The 18,205-nt window shown below is 41.7% G+C and overlaps 1 protein-coding gene across 8 annotated transcripts in view; it reads right to left on the bottom strand.

Moving 5' to 3' along the window:
* The window catches only part of NT5C2 (5'-nucleotidase, cytosolic II), a 61,340-nt gene extending 46,038 nt beyond the window's left edge, over window positions 1–15,302 (bottom strand). For 2 of the 8 annotated variants that reach the window (XM_026069706.1, XM_026069711.1), the window contains exon 1: window positions 6,377–6,401. Coding sequence is in view for 1 of the 8 variants with exons in the window: in XM_026069710.1 (XP_025925495.1) it covers window positions 11,572–11,617 (46 nt within the window). In the remaining 7 variants the exon portion in view is untranslated. Of the gene's footprint in view, window positions 1–3,392; window positions 3,418–6,376; window positions 6,402–11,571; window positions 11,777–15,136 lie in introns of those variants that run through there. The other 6 variants (XM_026069709.1, XM_026069705.1, XM_026069708.1 and 3 more) reach the window with 5 other exon arrangements.
* Between the last annotated feature and the right edge of the window lie 2,903 nt (window positions 15,303–18,205).

Here is an 18,205-nt window from a genome sequence, read left to right as displayed (position 1 = left end):
TTAGGGTAGGACTAGTTCCACTAGTCCACRCAAACATCTGGTAGTTCAGCAAACATTTCCAACAAAGATTCCTAAAAACCAGATGGCAGAAGAACTTTAGCGGGTTACCTTTAATAACATCCTTTCTAAAATGAGGAATGAGTGAAGCAGTTTGAGCTTCTGTGTGATGAAGCTCTCCTCCTCTACTGCAAGAGAAGCTACACAGCATCATCCTGTGTGTGCTGGGATTGGAAATGCTGAGATTTGAGGAAATCACAGAAATCTGAGTTTTCATAGTTAAACAAGAAAGGCTTTAATTATTGTAATCTTCCAGCCATATTTTGTTGTAGCTGTGATGAACAGAGTTCACAGGCAGGATGACGTTTGTAGACAGAGGCAATATCTTTTATTAGACCAACTGGTATGGCTGGAAAAAACAGACAAGCTCTTGGGCACACAAGCTTGTCTAAGTTTTCAAACTCTATCAGTTGCTCTAATAAAAGATATTACCTCTACCTACAAGCTTTGCCCTTATTTATTTATTAAAATTCCTTTGTCTTAATGTTTATATAGCATAAAATAAAAAATTCTAATGATGCAGTTTTGTATTCTGCGAACTCAGAGGCACTCCTTCAGTTCAGCAGGCTCTACTGGCACTCTGACAGTAGCTTACTGCCCTGAAATAAAACAGTAACAACTTGCAAAGATATTGTGATGCATGCTGCCCACCCAAAAACCTGGCTCACACAAGAAGTCTCACTGACTTCGATGAAACTGTTCTGATACCTCAAAGGTGTAAAATTCAGCCTACCTGCATGAGTAAGAGACACGGGACCTGATCCCTGAATATAACTGTTCCAATTCATAGTGGTGCCAAAGACAGAGAAAACTAAGATGGGCTGAATCACTCCAAACATGTGTAAGCCACTGGATTAAACATCTAACGGAGCCGGCAGCCAGCTACTCAGGATTCTCAACTCCAAGCAACTGAAATATGATGCATCTTTTTCTTTAGTTACAAATCTATTTTTGAAATCAATAATCTGTAAATAGCTTCACATAAAAATAGAAACCTTTACATAGATAAAGCATGTCAGAACATCTCCCTGTAATTTATTGCAAACATGCTCCTTGCTAATGCTGTCTTAATTAAGCATCTGATAGCATTTATGGCACAGGGTTCATTTTGAAAAAGTATTTTAAAGCTCAGCTGTGAAGCTTTGATCAGAGCTACTGTTCAGCACACAACCTTTTCTCCAAAAGAAAGGTTCATGGAGTTTTATTAATTATTTTTCTTATCTCCTTTTGCCAACAGATAGTTAGAAATTTCTGCACCTGATAATACTTAATGTGTTCAGTTTAAATGCACAGTCTGCATTTTTTTTCTGAGTTTGTTTTTAACACTTTGATGATGCAATGCCAAATCAGAGAGACACACACTAAAACGTAGATAAACAACAGCAATGACAATCCCACTTTTTCCAGGATATTCTCCGAGAGCTTATATAGCAGAAAACAAAAGCATTGCTAACCAATCCCAAGGTTGTAACACTCGAGCTAATTTGCCATGCACTACATCTGCCTGCTTCTCACACATTCTGTTTCAAAAATCCTTAATATCTTGTCAGTACGACCCACACACATACGTGCACATTGGCAAAGCGGACYGAGCCAGGAATCATCACACCTAACATTAGCCATTTAAAATCTCCGCATCTAGTCTGAGCCTGTGGATGTACAGTCAGCCATGTCTCCTGGCGCCCCTGCCAAGCCAGAGCAGTCCCTGGCTCCCCACTGCAAAGCTGCTCCTTCTCAAGTGGCTTTGTGGGATCTCAGGGACTGAGGACTGATCCAAGTTAAAACAACCCCAAGAAAGGAAAAAAAGGGGGAGCAGGACTGGAGCTGGCTTGTTCAAACTCAGATCGTTTTCCTGGTCCAGGTCATGGCATGGCCTCACAAACGCTTCCAATGGGCAGGGCAGAGGGAAGGAAAAACAGTCCTTGCTGCTGCGGAGACGCCTGTCCGTGTAACTGTGGCTAAGAAAAGTGAGTGACTCACTTTCTAGGAGCGTCTCTCCCTCTCCGCTAAACGTGGAAGGAGCTTGCATCTAAGACAAGTTTAGGCTAGACACTTAAAGACAGCTGACATCAGAGGAGGTGAACCCTGCTCAGGTTAGCATCATATCCTCCAGTTTTCTGGAGCATCTGACATCTTGGGATGGACTGCAGAAAGTGGCCAGGATTGTGCACTCCCCCTAAATAGCATCTCCTACTGCCAGCGTGGGAGACAGACCGCAGGGCTTGGCAGACCACTGGCCTCATCCAGCAGGACAGGTCTTACGTCTGCGATCCCAAAGCACTTCACAAATTCTCATTCCCGTAATACGCTTGCGGCAGCAAGACGTGCTTTCCCCATTTCACCAGCTGACAACAGCAGGGCGCAAAGAAGGTAATGACACAGACCAAGTGGGAACCAAATGCAGAAGTCCTAATTCCCCAAGCCCTGCACTAATAACTAGTCTGAGTTCCTATCACTCGCAGTGTGATCACAAACAAAGCAAAGATACTTCACATACTCCTTACGCAGTATTTTAACATGTATTCAGATTTCAACATTGAGCATTGACTGTCAGACAGAGGTCAGCTAAAAAGTATATTAAATGTTATGCATAACATTGTTAGCTTCATAAATATAAGCATGTTTTGATATATATGCCCTGCTTAAAACTGCACAGAAGGAATAATATTTAGACTGACACACCCTTAGCAAGCTCAAATCTCTACACATCTTTAGAAATGCCCAACTGTGCTCCCTTTTCAAACTCTGCACTGACCCCTTGCTCTCCTGTGTTTCACCCACATTCCCAGCCTATCCACTCGTTTGCTGTGCAATCATTTCAGTCTCCTCTCCGACACTGCCACGCAGGCACTGCGCTTGAACTCACCCGCTCTGCCCACGCGGAAGCTCTCCTTCAGAGGCCTCTGCTGTTCTAGTTGCAATGAATCTGTCCAGCATAAACACCAACTGCTATTCCCCTTCCCCTAATTTGCCTCCCTTTTGATTGTTAGCTCCTTGCAGCAAGTCCTTTTTTGTGCAAATTCACATTTCATTCAAAAGGTGACTAATCTCAGTTAGGGACTAGCTGAGCAGACGGAGGCCCAACTAGCAGCGTTTGGGAGAGAATAACCCTCAAGCACCCCTCAAATTCAAACTCAAGTGTGTCACAAACACACTCAAGGGATGTGGCAAACTACAAAGACAAGACATTTCGGGGCTGCTAGAAGGCAAGGTAACACGGAATTTCTAGAACTAAAAATACCAACTACGGAGACAAAAAAATGGTAAGTGGCATTACTGAAACCCACCCAGGGGAACTATTCATGTGAGCTGAACACTGAAATCTTTACTCACACCCTGCTTAGGAAGAACAATGCGGACAAGATGGGTGGGGAACTCTCTAGTGTTTTGAAGTTCCGGATAACTCAGAACTGCCCGGTCCCAGATGCACGCACAAGTCAGTCTGATCACAGCACCCAGGAGGATCATCAAAACAAACCAGAGAACAGGATAAACTACTCCTTCAGCTCCTACTAGAACAATGTGGAAAAGAAAAAAAGTGTTGTGACAAACCAGCTTGTGAAATTGGGTGGCAGTCCCACTTTTGGAGAGCTAACGACAATAAACAGAGATTTCTGAAGTATGATAGAACAAGAGAAATTCCAGCAATGGAGCAGAGACATTAGTGAACAGAGAGAGAGTATAATGCACCAGGGGTAGAATTCTTCAAGAAATATTTCTAGTTTGTATTTAAAAATGAGGATGATAACAGGTTAATCACTTGATGATAACAAAGTACTTCCCATTCAATTTGCAACCAGTGAGAATGCTAAACAATACACATCAGAGACGAACATTTTTAACCAGCCAGTCTGATAATGTCTCCCCAGGAACCCTAAAATAATCAGCTGGATAGATTTTAGGCTACATCAAGTTTACCTGATGGCAAAAGCTAGATAATGTACTGCAAAAGATGACACTGGATTTAATTAATGAAAAATTAGAAGACAGAAATATAATAAATTTTGGTCACTCTATCAGGAACATTATGTGTGACTAGTCCATGTCTGCAAAATATTGAAGACTGAAAATTATGTGCGCCTACGCATGACAAGGGCTCTAAAGCAGTAAACTTCTGACTTGTTCCAAGCTGTATGGATTGCTTGGATGAAGAATGACTTTCCAATTTTATTCTAAATTGCATCTTTACACAACTGTTAGTTCACATGGTTCCTTCCCTTTCCTCCACAACTCTGGGGTGACAATTCAAACCACTTTGTGCTTTACTGACAATATTATTGCTTAGTAGCCAATGGCAAATTGTTTCCAAAAGCTGTTTTCAATTACTGATGCTTTTGGAAAATTAGTATGTCCAGGACTTGACACGGATATAGCCAGTCCTCTGGCAGCACTGGAAAGCCCACAGTTTCCAAATATCAGCAATGAAGTTTGTAAATTATCTAAACCAGAAAACTGACATTTTTTGCTCTTGGTGCCTAAAGTTAAGTTCCTTATTCGAAATCACTCCCTTTCCGGGTGGCTGCATCTTTGACTACATGGCTTCAGGTTCGTGATGGCAGCAAGCACAAAATAAGCTCTTCCTACTAGAATACTAAACTACTTCCAAGAGCCAATTGCAAGTATACTCTCAGCTCACGATGATTCACAACTGGAGCTGGCTTTAAGCACGACAGTTCCACATAACCACTACACAGTATAGGTAGAGATCTGCTATTAGGAACCTGTTAACATTAACTAGAGATACATGTATTGCAAACCCAACATACGCCTTCTGCAGTTTTTACTAAGACATCAGACTAGGTTCGTAACACTGTACTTGCTCCATGGATAGTACTGAGCCTCCCATCCACTGGCTTGCCATTTCAGACGCTGGCTTTACTTCAGAGTCTGTGGTTTGGGTCCGGTCTCAGGAAGGGGATATCGGTTTTCCTCGCACACCACCACAGTGCTGACATMAGCAAAGCTGCTTTTCTCAAGAGCGTGCTTTTAGTGGAATAGATAAAGCATTTCCGGTCATACATTTACTTGACTATATTCTGACTGATAGACAACAGTATTTCACGAGTCGCTTCTGGAAGGATAAGGCACAAGGTGGAAGAATGCCACTCATGAAGCTTATTATAGGATTTGATTTAATTTCGAGCTGAATTTTATTTCTGTCATGCAGCCAGATGCTAAAGTAATGGCTGTATAACAGATACATTATAAAATATATTTAACAAAACCCTGTTTATTTTACATGGATATTTTTCTCAGACTGTTTCTACTGAAAATAATATCCACAGAGTGGCTGCTTGTATTCCACCATGCCTAGAGCTCTAGCAACAGTGTGGGACCCAAATGCATTAGATGTGCTAAAAAACACAGAACAAATAAATTAGAAATTCTTTATGGCGACTACCTATTTCTGTCCAAGGAGTGCTGTTTATTCAGGAACTCCAAGGGGCACTAGTTATTTAAAATATTTTAATTATTTTAAATATAATGATTTAATTATCATCAGCTTTATGGATGGATAAAAAGGAGTTTGGAAAAAACTATGAAMGCCACACTGCAACTCAGCATGCAGCAACCCCCAAATTTGATCCTCTGAGTACCATGACACCATGCATTATGCTTATTTATCTGTAATTGTCTTTGCTACCTTGAAATAGGAACCACAAGTTCTCCAAAAGGTTAATTAACTTATTTTCTAGCTTCTATACAGCTTGTGCTTCGCAACATCTCCTGCAGAACGATCATTTTTGTTAGGTCCTTTCCGACATACTGCTTCTTACACAAACGGCTGACTAGAGGTAATGTTGGTTCTCCACTTCTTTCAGTGTTGCGTGCCCAGTATTGTCACGCTGCTAGAAAAAAAGGCGGCAGACCGCACTTAAGGGATGTGAGACTTGATCCAGAAGAGCGCGAGCTATGCCACAGAGAATAATTAGCTAACATGAGCTCTCAAAGAAATGCTATGACTGCAGGTCAAATATGATCCTTGGATATACAAGGCTATCAAGCAGGACTCTCTGTGCCTATCTGTCACTGCTATAAATTCTGCCGGAATAGTGTCTCCAGCCAGCTGTCCCCATTCAAGAACAGTACTGATTATACTGAGGAAGGAATAAAGCTATGACAAGGAGTAAGACTAGAGTGGAAGACTGCCAATTCACAGAGAGACGCTCTGCAGGTGATCTGGAAGCATTTACACACAAGAAAGAAGCGTGACAGTGGAGGGCTCTTCAGTCTAGCAATGACAGAGCAAGTGCCCATGACTGGAAATTARACAGAGACAAAAAATATTAACAGCAAGGATAATTATGAAACAACTTACCAAGAGATAAAGTAGTTTCTCCACCACCCGAGGCCTCTAAATGAAGGGAGGAGGGGTATTTAAATCAGCCTTTTCTCACAGAGACAAAAATTAACACAGAAAAGTCAAACAGCCYGAGCTAAACAGAAGATAAGTCAAGCTGAGTATCATCCTGGTTCCTCCTCACCTTATAAATCAACATATCTGTGAATAAGAGCCTGAAGCAACCAATATTGGAGAGAAAGCTCTAAAGACATCAATAGAAGGTGAACGGACAGAGGCTCTTCTGAGGGAGCCCCAGTGCAAACTGTGTGCTCTAATGGCCCCAGGAAACTCACTTCRTTAAGAAAAGGTCTTCCACAGGAAAAGAGCACGGCAGTCTGCAGCAATCTCTGCTGCAGATGTTCCCAAATTGTGGTCCATTTGAGAGCCTGCCAACAGCAAGTTGGACCTGGATAATAAGATAATGTTCTCACTGCTTTTTGTTTCCAGCTGTTAAATTCCAGCTGTGAAACCCAAAAGATAATTCAACTATTTCACTGATACTGTTTTTCCTGTAAGCAATTGCTCTAACTGCACAGGGATGTTAGACGATTAGAGATGAAGATCTGATCTTCAGAGATGAAGATCAGACTAGAGATGAATCTGATCTCTCTGCTATGATATAGTCCATCCTAAAGAAAATATTTAAGAATCCCCATGAATTTGCTTTAGCTGAAAACTGAGAAGTAACCTTTGATGCAAACGTCCACCATATTGGGACTTTAATGTTTGACTGGAATCTGCAGATACTAATATCACTGCTACAAAGATGTAGCACAACAGAGCGCTGCTGAGTGGCAGATTAACATAAATAGCGCAAAAAGCAGAAATGTCAGCATGGAAGAAAACACATTATCCTTTCTTTTCTGACTTGCAAAATTCAAACTTTTCTATTTCACCTCAGTTTTTTCATGTCAAATCTGTCCTGAAGCATCTTTACGTATTGATTCTTTTGTCTTTGTTTTGGGGGGGGAGGGGAGAGAGGGAGGACAACAAATAAACTTGCCAACAAGACTAGACAAAATTACCCTTGGCTACTCATGAGTCAGTGCTCACCCTTCTCAAAGGACACTGCTGTCTTCTTCTGTCCCCTTAAGCTTGTTACCCCTAAGTACAATCTTGGTATTCAAATGTGTGCAAGGATCTGTTACCAGCTCAGTAAGGCTAAACACCTCCGTGGGAGCTGCAGTTCCAAAAGAGAGAGAACAAGATGAGACGTGCCATCCCCAGAGAGAAAGAAAGCTGGAAAGCCCCCATTGCACATACCGATTTCAACCAAGGAACAACTGCCTAACCTGCTATTAAGGGTTACACAACAGTAGTTCTTTTGGCACCAGATCATGGTATTTCCAAACAACGRCCCTTTTCATTAGATTCGACTGTGTTTCAGGAAGCAAATAAAGACTTAACGGGCCTTTCCAGAAGTGGGGTGGTAACCGACAAACTATTTGAGATGCACAACTCAGATCTGTAGCACAGTCATTCTGAAAGCATGCAACTGGGTCAACTTGGATAATACAAACAGTCAAAAGCCCTCTTTATCTTCCAGACACTGAAGGTGAGGGAGGACAACATTTTTATTGGACTTTTTTTTACTGACAGTGCTTACTGGAAAAAAAATCTTGTCTCTGAAGAACATGGTTCCTGCTTCATTAATATTTTATATAAAAAGCAAAGATAATAAAAGTTCATTCTAGCTGTTTTCTGATCTTCAAAAGCAAAAGGAAAAAATAAAAATGATTTTTAAAAGACACTTGAACCCTCTTMCATGCTGTATGAGCCCTCTCTACATGTTTATGGGCCATATAAACAGATGTGACAGCAGAATTGGCAGCTGAACTAACTCGGCAGCCTAGAAAAATGAGTTTACATCTCCCTCCAGCCTTGGTTGAAAGCTGTCCCAGCTCAGCCCAGGTTCAGATAGCCAGCTGGCTACTCAGTGCAAGTCCTTTGGGCATCTGGACACAGCACTAGTCAGAAGACGTGCTGCCCAGTAAAGAAGCTGGCATAGTTTAACTGAGGAACACTGGCTCCTCCTTTATACAGAAGGTTGCTGTAAATAAACACTGAGCTCAACAGCTGAAGATGATCTGGTAATCCTGAGAGCTGCTCTGTCAAAACAGACCTTTTTTTCCTGCCACGAGTTTTCTTTTCCTGTGTCATTCCCTTCTTCCTCTACCTTCTTTAAAAAGGAGACTTTCCAGATACCCATACGCTAATTTAGTCTCTCTTCCTTTTGCCAGGGGAATCTCAGCAGAGATGCATATTTTGACATCTCTCCTACCAATAAAAGATGGAGCAATTCTGGATCACTGCCAAATAAACCCATTTTTGCAAAGGAAGAAGGATGAGTTGGGAACTATGGAATTGAATGGGACACAGGAGAGAAAGCCTTAATTCCCAGCGTGGCCACAGACTTCATATGCAAAACTGGGCCAGTTTTTCAACCTGCTCTTTGTCCGTAAAACACAAACAATGCAAAATAATGATACTCCTTGGCTTGGGTGCTGTGAAGGGAAATACAGGCATCATTTAGAGAGGATCTTGTTTCTCAGTTGTCCTAACATATATGGCTCCAGAAGCACACTAGCTTACCACAGATTTCATGAGGTTCCTACTTTGCCCTTAATATTTATGGCTACCCATCACTCTTTCAAGAAGCCTTCCCTGAGGCTGACCTAGTTTTTCAGGTGAGAAAGGCAGGAACCTTCTGCATCTAGGCTGAACTCATCCAAATCACTCCTGCACTGGCCCTAACACTCTCCTGAAATGCTCACATAGGCAAGAAGACAACTTTCTTCTTCTCTACATTCCTCCTAGTTTAGTAGCCACAGGTATCCCTCACCTGACCCACAGAGAAATCCTCCTTCTCCCCAAACTGGAGGTAAGACATGTATTTATCACTCATCRTGGAGATCAGAAAGGAGATTACCCAAAACCTTTCCTGCACTGTGTTCCTAGCCAGCAGTCCCACACAGCAACCCTGCAACTCTTTGCCGATGACAAGAAAGCTACATGGACTTATCAACTGAGCAAGCACCAAGATGAAAGAATGGTAACATGAAGTCTGTAGGTGTTTCAAGGTGTTCTTACAATGTAAAGATCCCCTGCATACAGGCGGCACAATTCATTCCTTTTCTGACCTGTTTTTTAGTCAGAGGCAAACGTCGTAATTATAGCCTGCCTGATTATAAACGAAATTACAAATCTGTCCTTAGGGCACAACTGTGTCCCTACCTAAGTGTTATCAGCCCCCAAACCTCATTTAATCTTGACAGATGTGTAGTACTGAGGCACCATCGCAGGAAACTCTACAAGTAAATTTTATGAACACTTTCTCTGCAGTATTCCCATGCTCCTCCAGCAGACAGTTAGTTCACATGGCATTTTTAATGCAACCTATGTAATTTAATCCATCAGTACAATAACTGAATACCTCCGATGACTTTGAGCTTTTGCTAAGTCTCTGGCTTTTCTTTGATAACCTAACCGTCTCAGCTTTATCAACTGATACCAAAGGCCTACACAAAATACTGTTTTCCAACTATATCAACCTCTTTTCTTCGGAAACTTTTTACTATGCCGTCCAAGTAAGACACAAAACATCAAGTTCATTTCAGGAAAACTAAGTCATCTTTCCATGGTCCCTTCAGTTCAGTTTTTTAATACCTTAAACTAATCCTGCTGACATGGAAGACTTTTCCCTGGTATAAATAGAGGAAGGTACATATAATGCTCTCTCTATACCTTTCTCAACATATATTGTTCGTGCTCAGAGAGACCACAGATCAAATGACAGACCTATTCCTGCAGCTGTTACCTGGGAGAAACCACTCAGCTTAAAAGATGAGAGGACATTAAAAAATAACCAGGAAGATATCCTCAGCAGGTCCTTGTTATCCCAAAATCAGAGCCGAGTGTTCCCAACACAGGAACCTTCACTTTGGCCTGGACTTCTCTCTTCAGGAAATCTGAAGTATCTCAGCAGTGTGAACTTTAAGATTCAACTCAACAGCACTTTCTGGTGCTCATGTGGTAGATAAGCAAAGAGYTTGAACCCCCTGGGGTCTGAGAGGCCTTTAAAAATGTTTGTCACAAGCGGAGTAGTGTGAGAGCCCTGATTCACTAACTGAGAACATCATTCTGTTAACTTCTTTTTAAACAGGTTACCTGACCTACTGTGGCTGCTAAAAAAAAGGATCCAAGCTGACTGTGCTCCCAGACAGCTCAGTTTCCCATGCAGCCACAGAAKTGCCTCCTTCTAATTGCTTTCTAAACAGCAGTTGAATAATCCCAGCCTGGCTCTGAAAATCACAAGGCAGGTCTTTTGGAAAACACTTTTCTACATGTTCTAACCTTTCCGATATTTGTTGTTGACCCCACCAGCACACATCAATTTATGAACACTGAAAGTGCTTTTAATTGCTGTCTTTGAATATCTACTCACTACATCTGTGAAGAAAAATGAGCAGTAGATGAGTAAAACACTGTTAGTTTTTCATCATCCTTTCCCTCATGATTGCTCAAGTGTAGCAAGCAGATTTTTCTTGGCACTGGATCATAGAACTGCCAGTGCAATATTGCATGAGAAGTTACAATACATGTAAAAGAAGAGGTTAAGAACCTACCTAACCTATTATCAAGGTAAAAAAAAAATAGGGTAAGGTTAGATTACAAATGTGTTTTCAACAAACTCTTAGAAAGGCCATGTTGCTGTTTCCCTGGATCAGAACTGACAAAAGTCCTCAAATTCTTAAAAGTTATAGATGGATATTTCATCTCAGATCACAGCAAGTAAAGCTCTTTCCAATTTGCATTGAATTTGCTCATTTGTCATTTTAAAGCAGCACACATCAGCTGCTAATGACTCCAGCAGTGGCACTTTCTCTTAACATATTCATTCTCTTTAAAATCATCACATTTCAACAGCCCTGTAAGAAGGATACTAAGACACACCAAAACATGTGTGAGCCACACGGTCAGAGACATTCTGACCAGGATGTTTGCAGACACCAGGTGGTTAATAGGACAGGCAAACAAATGTCTTCTAAAGGCTAAATTCATATTATTGACTAAAAAGAGTTAGCAAAAGATCTTCTGGTATCCTAGTCACTGCTTAGCAGGTAGAGCAAACATTTTGAAGAATACAGCAAAGAGTTTTTATGTCTACTTACTTGATCCGCTTACAGATTTAGTTAGCAGATGCTCACTTTTTGTCATTTTTTTCCTTAGCAGAGTCCTATCCAGCCCTGTCAGTTGCAGCCTTGGTTTTGATTACAGGTGGAAAAGGTCTGCCGACTGCTTCTCCCTCCAGAGAGAGCCTGTTCATATGTTTGTACTTCCCTTTGGCAATGTTTTCTTTTTTCTTTAACACAGGAAAGCAATGTGGAAATCCAGTATTCAGCATCCCCAAACATCTGAAGACTCAAAACAGGCAATGCCTTGGTGACTTGCCCTTAAACATCACTGGTGCATGAACTGACTGATGCTTGCAGCATGAAGTGGAAAATGAAATCTGACTCCTGCCTCAGTTTCCAGACAGCAGAACTAACAGATGATTTACCAGTCTGGCTTGCTTCTATGTTAAATTCCTCCTTCCAGCTTCACTCAGCCACTGGTATTACAATGATGGCAAAGCTAAAGGAACTGACCTAGAAGACCAGTTTCCAGTATCAGCTTCAAGCTAACAGGTGCTCAGTGTACCTGAAATTTTTTATGTTCAACTTCTCAGTYTTCTTTAGGGAATAAACTCACCCTGATCTAAAAGCATACACAGAGAATAACATAAAAAAGGAGAACAACTCTGCAACTATCAAGCATATCTTTTCTTAAAAGTTCTCAGTGAATATCGCATAGGATCACAGAAAGGATGTGACTTAGAACATTTAGGATCCAATCTTGCAGCCTTTTCCTGTGACTTCAAAGGATATGTACATCTTTGCATAGTCTTGAAACTGAATTGCTGTGTACTATCAAAAAAAGATGAGTTGGAAAAATTAGAAAGCAACATTTGAAATACCTCTGCCAATAGGTACAGCTCTTCCTTAAAAAAATAAATAAATAAAAGCTCCTCTCAGAGGGAGACAGGAAAAGCAAAGGAAATTGACCTGTAAAAAGATTAGTTATTTTTAATTGTAACATCATAAATTAGGAAAAACAAATTGGTTCCATTCACTGACTTCCAAAATTTCCTAAGAAGCCTGCAGCTTACTAGCACTTACCCTTAGATGTTRTTATTGCTAACTGCTGTGTTATGATTACAAAACACTGGCATAAATCTCACTCGGTACTTCTTAGGGTTTCTGAGGGCAGAACATTCACATGCTCCTCTCTGACCCCCTGTTCCTTATTATTTGCTGTGCACGCCTCTGTGCAACTCATCACCGACTGAACCAACCCAAACACCAGCTGAATTCAGCTGGTGTAGATTTGGATACRCTTTATGCCATAGCATAAGCCTAGCCTGTTTTGTATTTACCTTCCATTCCAGATATTTTAGGAGCTGATTAGAAAGTTTCTCGTGTAATGAGCTACAGCCAGACGCAGTAYCTTTGATACAAATGCCATGAGGAGTGCGGTCCAAGGAGTAACCTATGAGTTGATTCCCACCCACATCAACCTTTCTCCAAAGGCGATAATGAATACGAATTCAGCAGCAAACACTGCCTGAATAGACAAATGCTTCCTCCCAAACCTAATATACACAGCTGGGATGCAGCTGTTGCGACTACAGCAGAGCAGGAGGCAGCTGCTGCCAGGGGAAAGGCAGCAGCTCACACAAGGAAGGGGCAACCCACCCAGAAGGACTGTCCCACAACCCACTGCAACTGCCAAAGCTGGACCACCCTGGTTGGAAAGTATTTTTTGGAAGTATACCCTCATGGAGAGTTCAGCTACAATTTGCTTCCTGAAAATCTAGAAATAATGCAGCTTAAGCGTTTTGTGCATTATGCAGATGTTAGCATGGAGAACTACAAGGCCTGGGTCAAAGYCAGTTAATCCAAAGGCCTGTTCCTAAGTAAACAGTGAAAATTCACTCTACTTCAGGGCCTCCTCCAGAAACCCCTACAGGAAGTCTCTGCTTTCTCCTTTCCTCTGAACCAATTGTGCCAAGCAAGGTTAAATGATAATCCTGTAATAAGCATACGTGCAGAATAGCAAGTTTTTGTTTGAAAATATTTGGAAGACAACTGGGAGCTGTGAATACTCTATAACTAACTTAACTAAGTTTGGACTACACAACGACTTTAAGGAACCTTTTTTTTTTTAAATAAATCCGCAGTGGTGAAAAGAGACAGAATGATACTTCGGGAAACTGAAACTGTCTTCCTATTTGCAGGATGGGTAAAAAACACAGGCAGTATTAGTGTATGTTGTTCCCAAGCCTCTGCTCCTACTAACTTACTTCACCTCGGTTCCAACGTTCAAAACTCAAAAGAATCACATCTCCTTGGGCCTCCCCTTCATCCCCCCACAGAATTTGTGCCCACGCATCCTTTAATTTCGAAAGAGAAACCAACAAGTTGCCCACATCCCAGCATCAGTCCTACAGGTATTTCATTACTGCAGCTCTTGCTCTCCACATTTAATGATTTACACCTTTGCAGAATTTAAAGCAGTTTTAGCTGATAAGATGCACAGGCTAAGAATCCACTAGTTTTCTTTGCCTACATGTAAATAGTAGGTAGCATACAAATAATCACAGCGGGCTTTTCAACTTCCCCTGCTTACTCAGACCTTGATCTCTAACAAAACTTCCAAAAAAGGGCTGGCTGTGCTGGTAAATCCTGCAGCAGGTATTCACGCCTAGAGGATAATAAGCTACAGTCACCAGCAAGTAACAAGTTTAGCCGCCACCATCCTGTACCAAACTTGAAAAAATGATAGGACTGAGTGGGCTGGCCCGCGGCCAGCCATTCACTGCTCCTACACATGGGGACCTGACTGTCAGGGAAGTGAGAGCAAATCTGCTTTTGACCTTAGAGTAAGCTACACACTCTATTACACATTGAGGTAGCAGCAAGATTTGAAACAGACTATTCTGCTTTTTTAGGCTGAATTACTCAGGCTCCCTTCTTGACCTCCTAACGTTGTATTAAAAAGTGTGTTTTTCCTAAGTTAGCTTCATTGGGCCAGGTCTCCCAAGCACCTTTTTAGCCCTTCAAACACATGCGTGGGACTTAAAGACTACCCTTAAGTAGCCAGGTTTAGATTATCAATTGCTTACAGTGGCTACCTTAAATACCTATGCAATTTTTTCCAGATGTTGCTTAAGGTCTATTTACTGTACATTGAGTTCTATTTACTGTACACGCTGGGTTCTCTCTGTGGTGGTGTTAGGAAAGCAGACTCATGTTATACATGCTCTCTTTGTTGAGTACACAGTCCAAGGTTTTAGGAATCATTCCAGTTAAAGAGTCATCATGATTAAAAAGCAAAATAAAAATCATTGCTACACGCATCATAACCATGATACATAATAATAATTTCTTTAGTAGCATAAAACAGACATTTGACAGTAAGAAATATTTATATGAATGTGCATTTTGGAGATACTAAAAGAATTAGATAAGCTTAAGCACAGAATTGCAAACTTTTAAAGACTAGACCACGGCCCCTTGAAATATCATTTCAAATGATATTTGTGCTGACAACACTATAAATAAAATTTTAAAAGTAGATGCAGTACAGACAATAAGTGAAGAAATTCCCATGTGCTGACTTAGCAACATATCTCACCTCCAGCATATCCCAAAGAGTGAGACAAGGCTCCATTCCTGGACACATTCTGTTCAGTTTTCTCTCCTATTATTCTCACTGCTAAAACAGTCACAGCTGTTTTCTGTCAGGACACCCATGTTCGTGAGCCACCCCACGGAAGGGACACAGCGTACAGGCACTGAACACTCATCCCAAGGTACATCACTGAGGCTGCTCTCGGGTGAAGTACAGGGCTGACCTCAGTTTCCCTTGGGGTAAAGCCAAAGCGCCTTGCCATCTTCGTGGGCTAATGACGGATGGCTTATGAGTATTTCTTATCCTGAGGTGATTAGTTATCCTGCGGTGTTTTTTTAAAGGAGTGAAGACGAGGCATAAACTTGCCAAACAGGGAACCTGTTCCTGTCACAAAGTTTCCACAGCAACCTGGACAGAGATGAATCCACCCTCCACAGGCCAAGCAGCTTCTACATGGTAACATTACTTTGGGTCATTACAAAACTCGGTAGGATTTTGGCAATGTCAAGCTGCATCGTGCTGGGTTACCCAGGTCCCACAGCACTCCCTAATTCCAAATTTGAACAAACCAATGGGGTCGCTGAGCATGACTGCATGACCCCACCTCTGCCTCTTGCACAAGGATTTTCAGGGCAGAGCTGCAAGCAGTCTGCCCTTCTTCCTGCACCTCCTTGTGATCTGGTATCTACAGTTTACGTAGGATTCAAAGGTTGCAGATCAGCTAGAGCACTACAAGCCTACTCTGCAACCACCCCTGAGCCGTCCCAGCCCCATATAACAGCTCATACTGCATATTAACAACCCACATATCAGCTTTTAACTGAAGCACTATTTTATTAAGAGGCTGAACTGCAAATAATGGGTATAATGAGCACATAAACCTATCTGCTTTTTCAGTAAGCATCAGTTAAACCTCATATTTTAATAGCTCATTCCTTTTCCTTGAGATAGTCTCCAAAACAATATACTTGTAAATTTTGAAAGGAAATGTAACATTCCTTCAGTGTTTTCCCAAAGAGTAAAATACTGTAGTGTTTAACAGTAAACATGAAGCTAAGGTTTCTGTTTGCTTAAAAACAAATGTTCCCCTTGAAGTTAAAAAAAGGCTAGGATAAATACTTCCAGTGGTTTTATGAAGGGTTTATTAACTTTCATTTAAAGCTATATTAGGAATCAAACATGAAAAAAGAGTAATGTTTAAAGTTTTTTTTTTAATTATTAAAAATTGCCTATAAGCTGGAAATTCAGCCTGGGATTTGAGCCTGTGTCTGATTTTTGCTACCATATATCCCAGAAACAGTGTATAGCAGTAATGCTACCAAGCAAACATACCAACAGGCTTTTAATTTCAAACCTCAGCTGAAAACATTTCTCCCATTCTTACAGTTTTTCTCCCCATTTATCTCTGCAATTGTATTTAATTCTATGGAGCACTTAAAAGTTAATTCAGTGAGGCATTTTGCAATACAGTTTGTCTGAATGATGCTATAGAGAGTAAAGGTTGTATTGTACTATATAATGAAACTACGTCTATGCTTGAACAAACCCCAACTGCTGTTCATCAAACTAGCAAGTTCCTGAATGATCTTTTGGACTCAGGACTAATGACAATGGATTATTTTAAAACAGCAGTCCTACCCTAAAATATGATTATAAAGTTGACACAGGCTCACAAGGATTGTGACAGACTTCCAAAACTAAGTTGATTAGCCTGCAAGTAAAACATTATAGTTTTTCCTCATTGCTAGAACTACAAATTCAGCACCTGAACCGAAGATCAAAATGTAGTTTTGAGTTTTGTTTCTGTTTTTCAATAAAACTGCATAGCACCTGAAAAGCCTGATGTAAATCTGGACCTGCAAATTTTCATACTTCCGATTCATTCACTAATTACTATTTACGCACTAGTTTCCACAGCTAACAGGTGTATGGATTGGTAAAATATATTTTAGCTGGTGACAAGATACTATTTTGAGCTGACACAGAGGACTATTTGGATAGGTAAGAAGGAGACTTTTTTATGCAAGTAACTTAGAATAGTATACTGCAACCTATGAGATCAAAATGGTAAATCTTCCAAAGCTAAATAAAAATCTTTTTAAAAGTAAATAATTATGCCTTGGGAAGAACATTTTGAAGACCAGAATGAACAGGTCAAAGAGGATCCTTAGTATCCAGTTTGGCAGCCCTTAGAAACACAAGCACTGGAATAAACTTCAGGGTTTCATAATCTCAGTGGTTCCAGGAATTTTTAAAACAGTCTGCACTACAAGAAACAGTACTGCTGTGTTAAGTCATCTGGTCTATCAGAAACCAGTGTAGGATAGTTTCCGCTCTACATTTTGCAACATTATCTTTGGCACAAAGGAGGGATTAAAAAAAAAAAAAAAAGCTTAAGCAAAATGAGAGCAAAGCGGTTTCGCAGTGTTTTTTTTTTTTTTTTTTTTTTTTTTGCTGACTACCTCCTGCCTTTAGGTTATCAGTTCAAGCCTGATATAGACCACTGCCAAGAGCAACTCAAATGAAACAGAGCAGTGACAATGAACCCTAGTCCTGATGCAAGGCTATCCGGGAAGTGTTTTGCACACAGCCAGGATATTTTATTCAGCGAACAGGATCGCCCCTCTCCACCCCCAGCAGGGTTTCCAGCTACCCCAGGGGGAAGCTAAGAGCTCGAAGCTGTTCGCTGGGACCCTTCCAGTCCACGTGGGACGGAAGACAGGAAATGAATACACTGGGTGCCTGCCCCAAACCTCACCAACACTTTCCTGAGCGCTCATTCCCGTCCTCACGTTGCAGCTCAAAAAGCGGAGGGGGGAGAGCAGCCACTCCGCACCAGGGAGGGGGGCCGCTCGGCGGCTCACCCTGCCCCGGGGGGGGGGGGCAGCTCCGCGGCGCAACCCACCTGCCCTAGGACGGGGGAAGCTGGCTCCCTGCCTGGGGATGGGACGGAGGCAGCCCGGGGGCCCTGCCGGGCACCGCGGAGGGGCGAGGAAGGGCCGGGGGCCGACCCCGCCACGGCCGGGCTGAGGGCAGCAGAGGCAGACCCCCCCCGCTCCAACGGTCCCCTCC

The sequence above is a fragment of the Apteryx rowi genome, unplaced genomic scaffold (genome assembly GCF_003343035.1).
Source record: "Apteryx rowi isolate R43461 unplaced genomic scaffold, aptRow1 scaffold_3, whole genome shotgun sequence".
In the NCBI taxonomy this organism is placed as follows: domain Eukaryota; kingdom Metazoa; phylum Chordata; class Aves; order Apterygiformes; family Apterygidae; genus Apteryx; species Apteryx rowi.
This window is presented reverse-complemented; position numbering and strand designations above follow the sequence as displayed.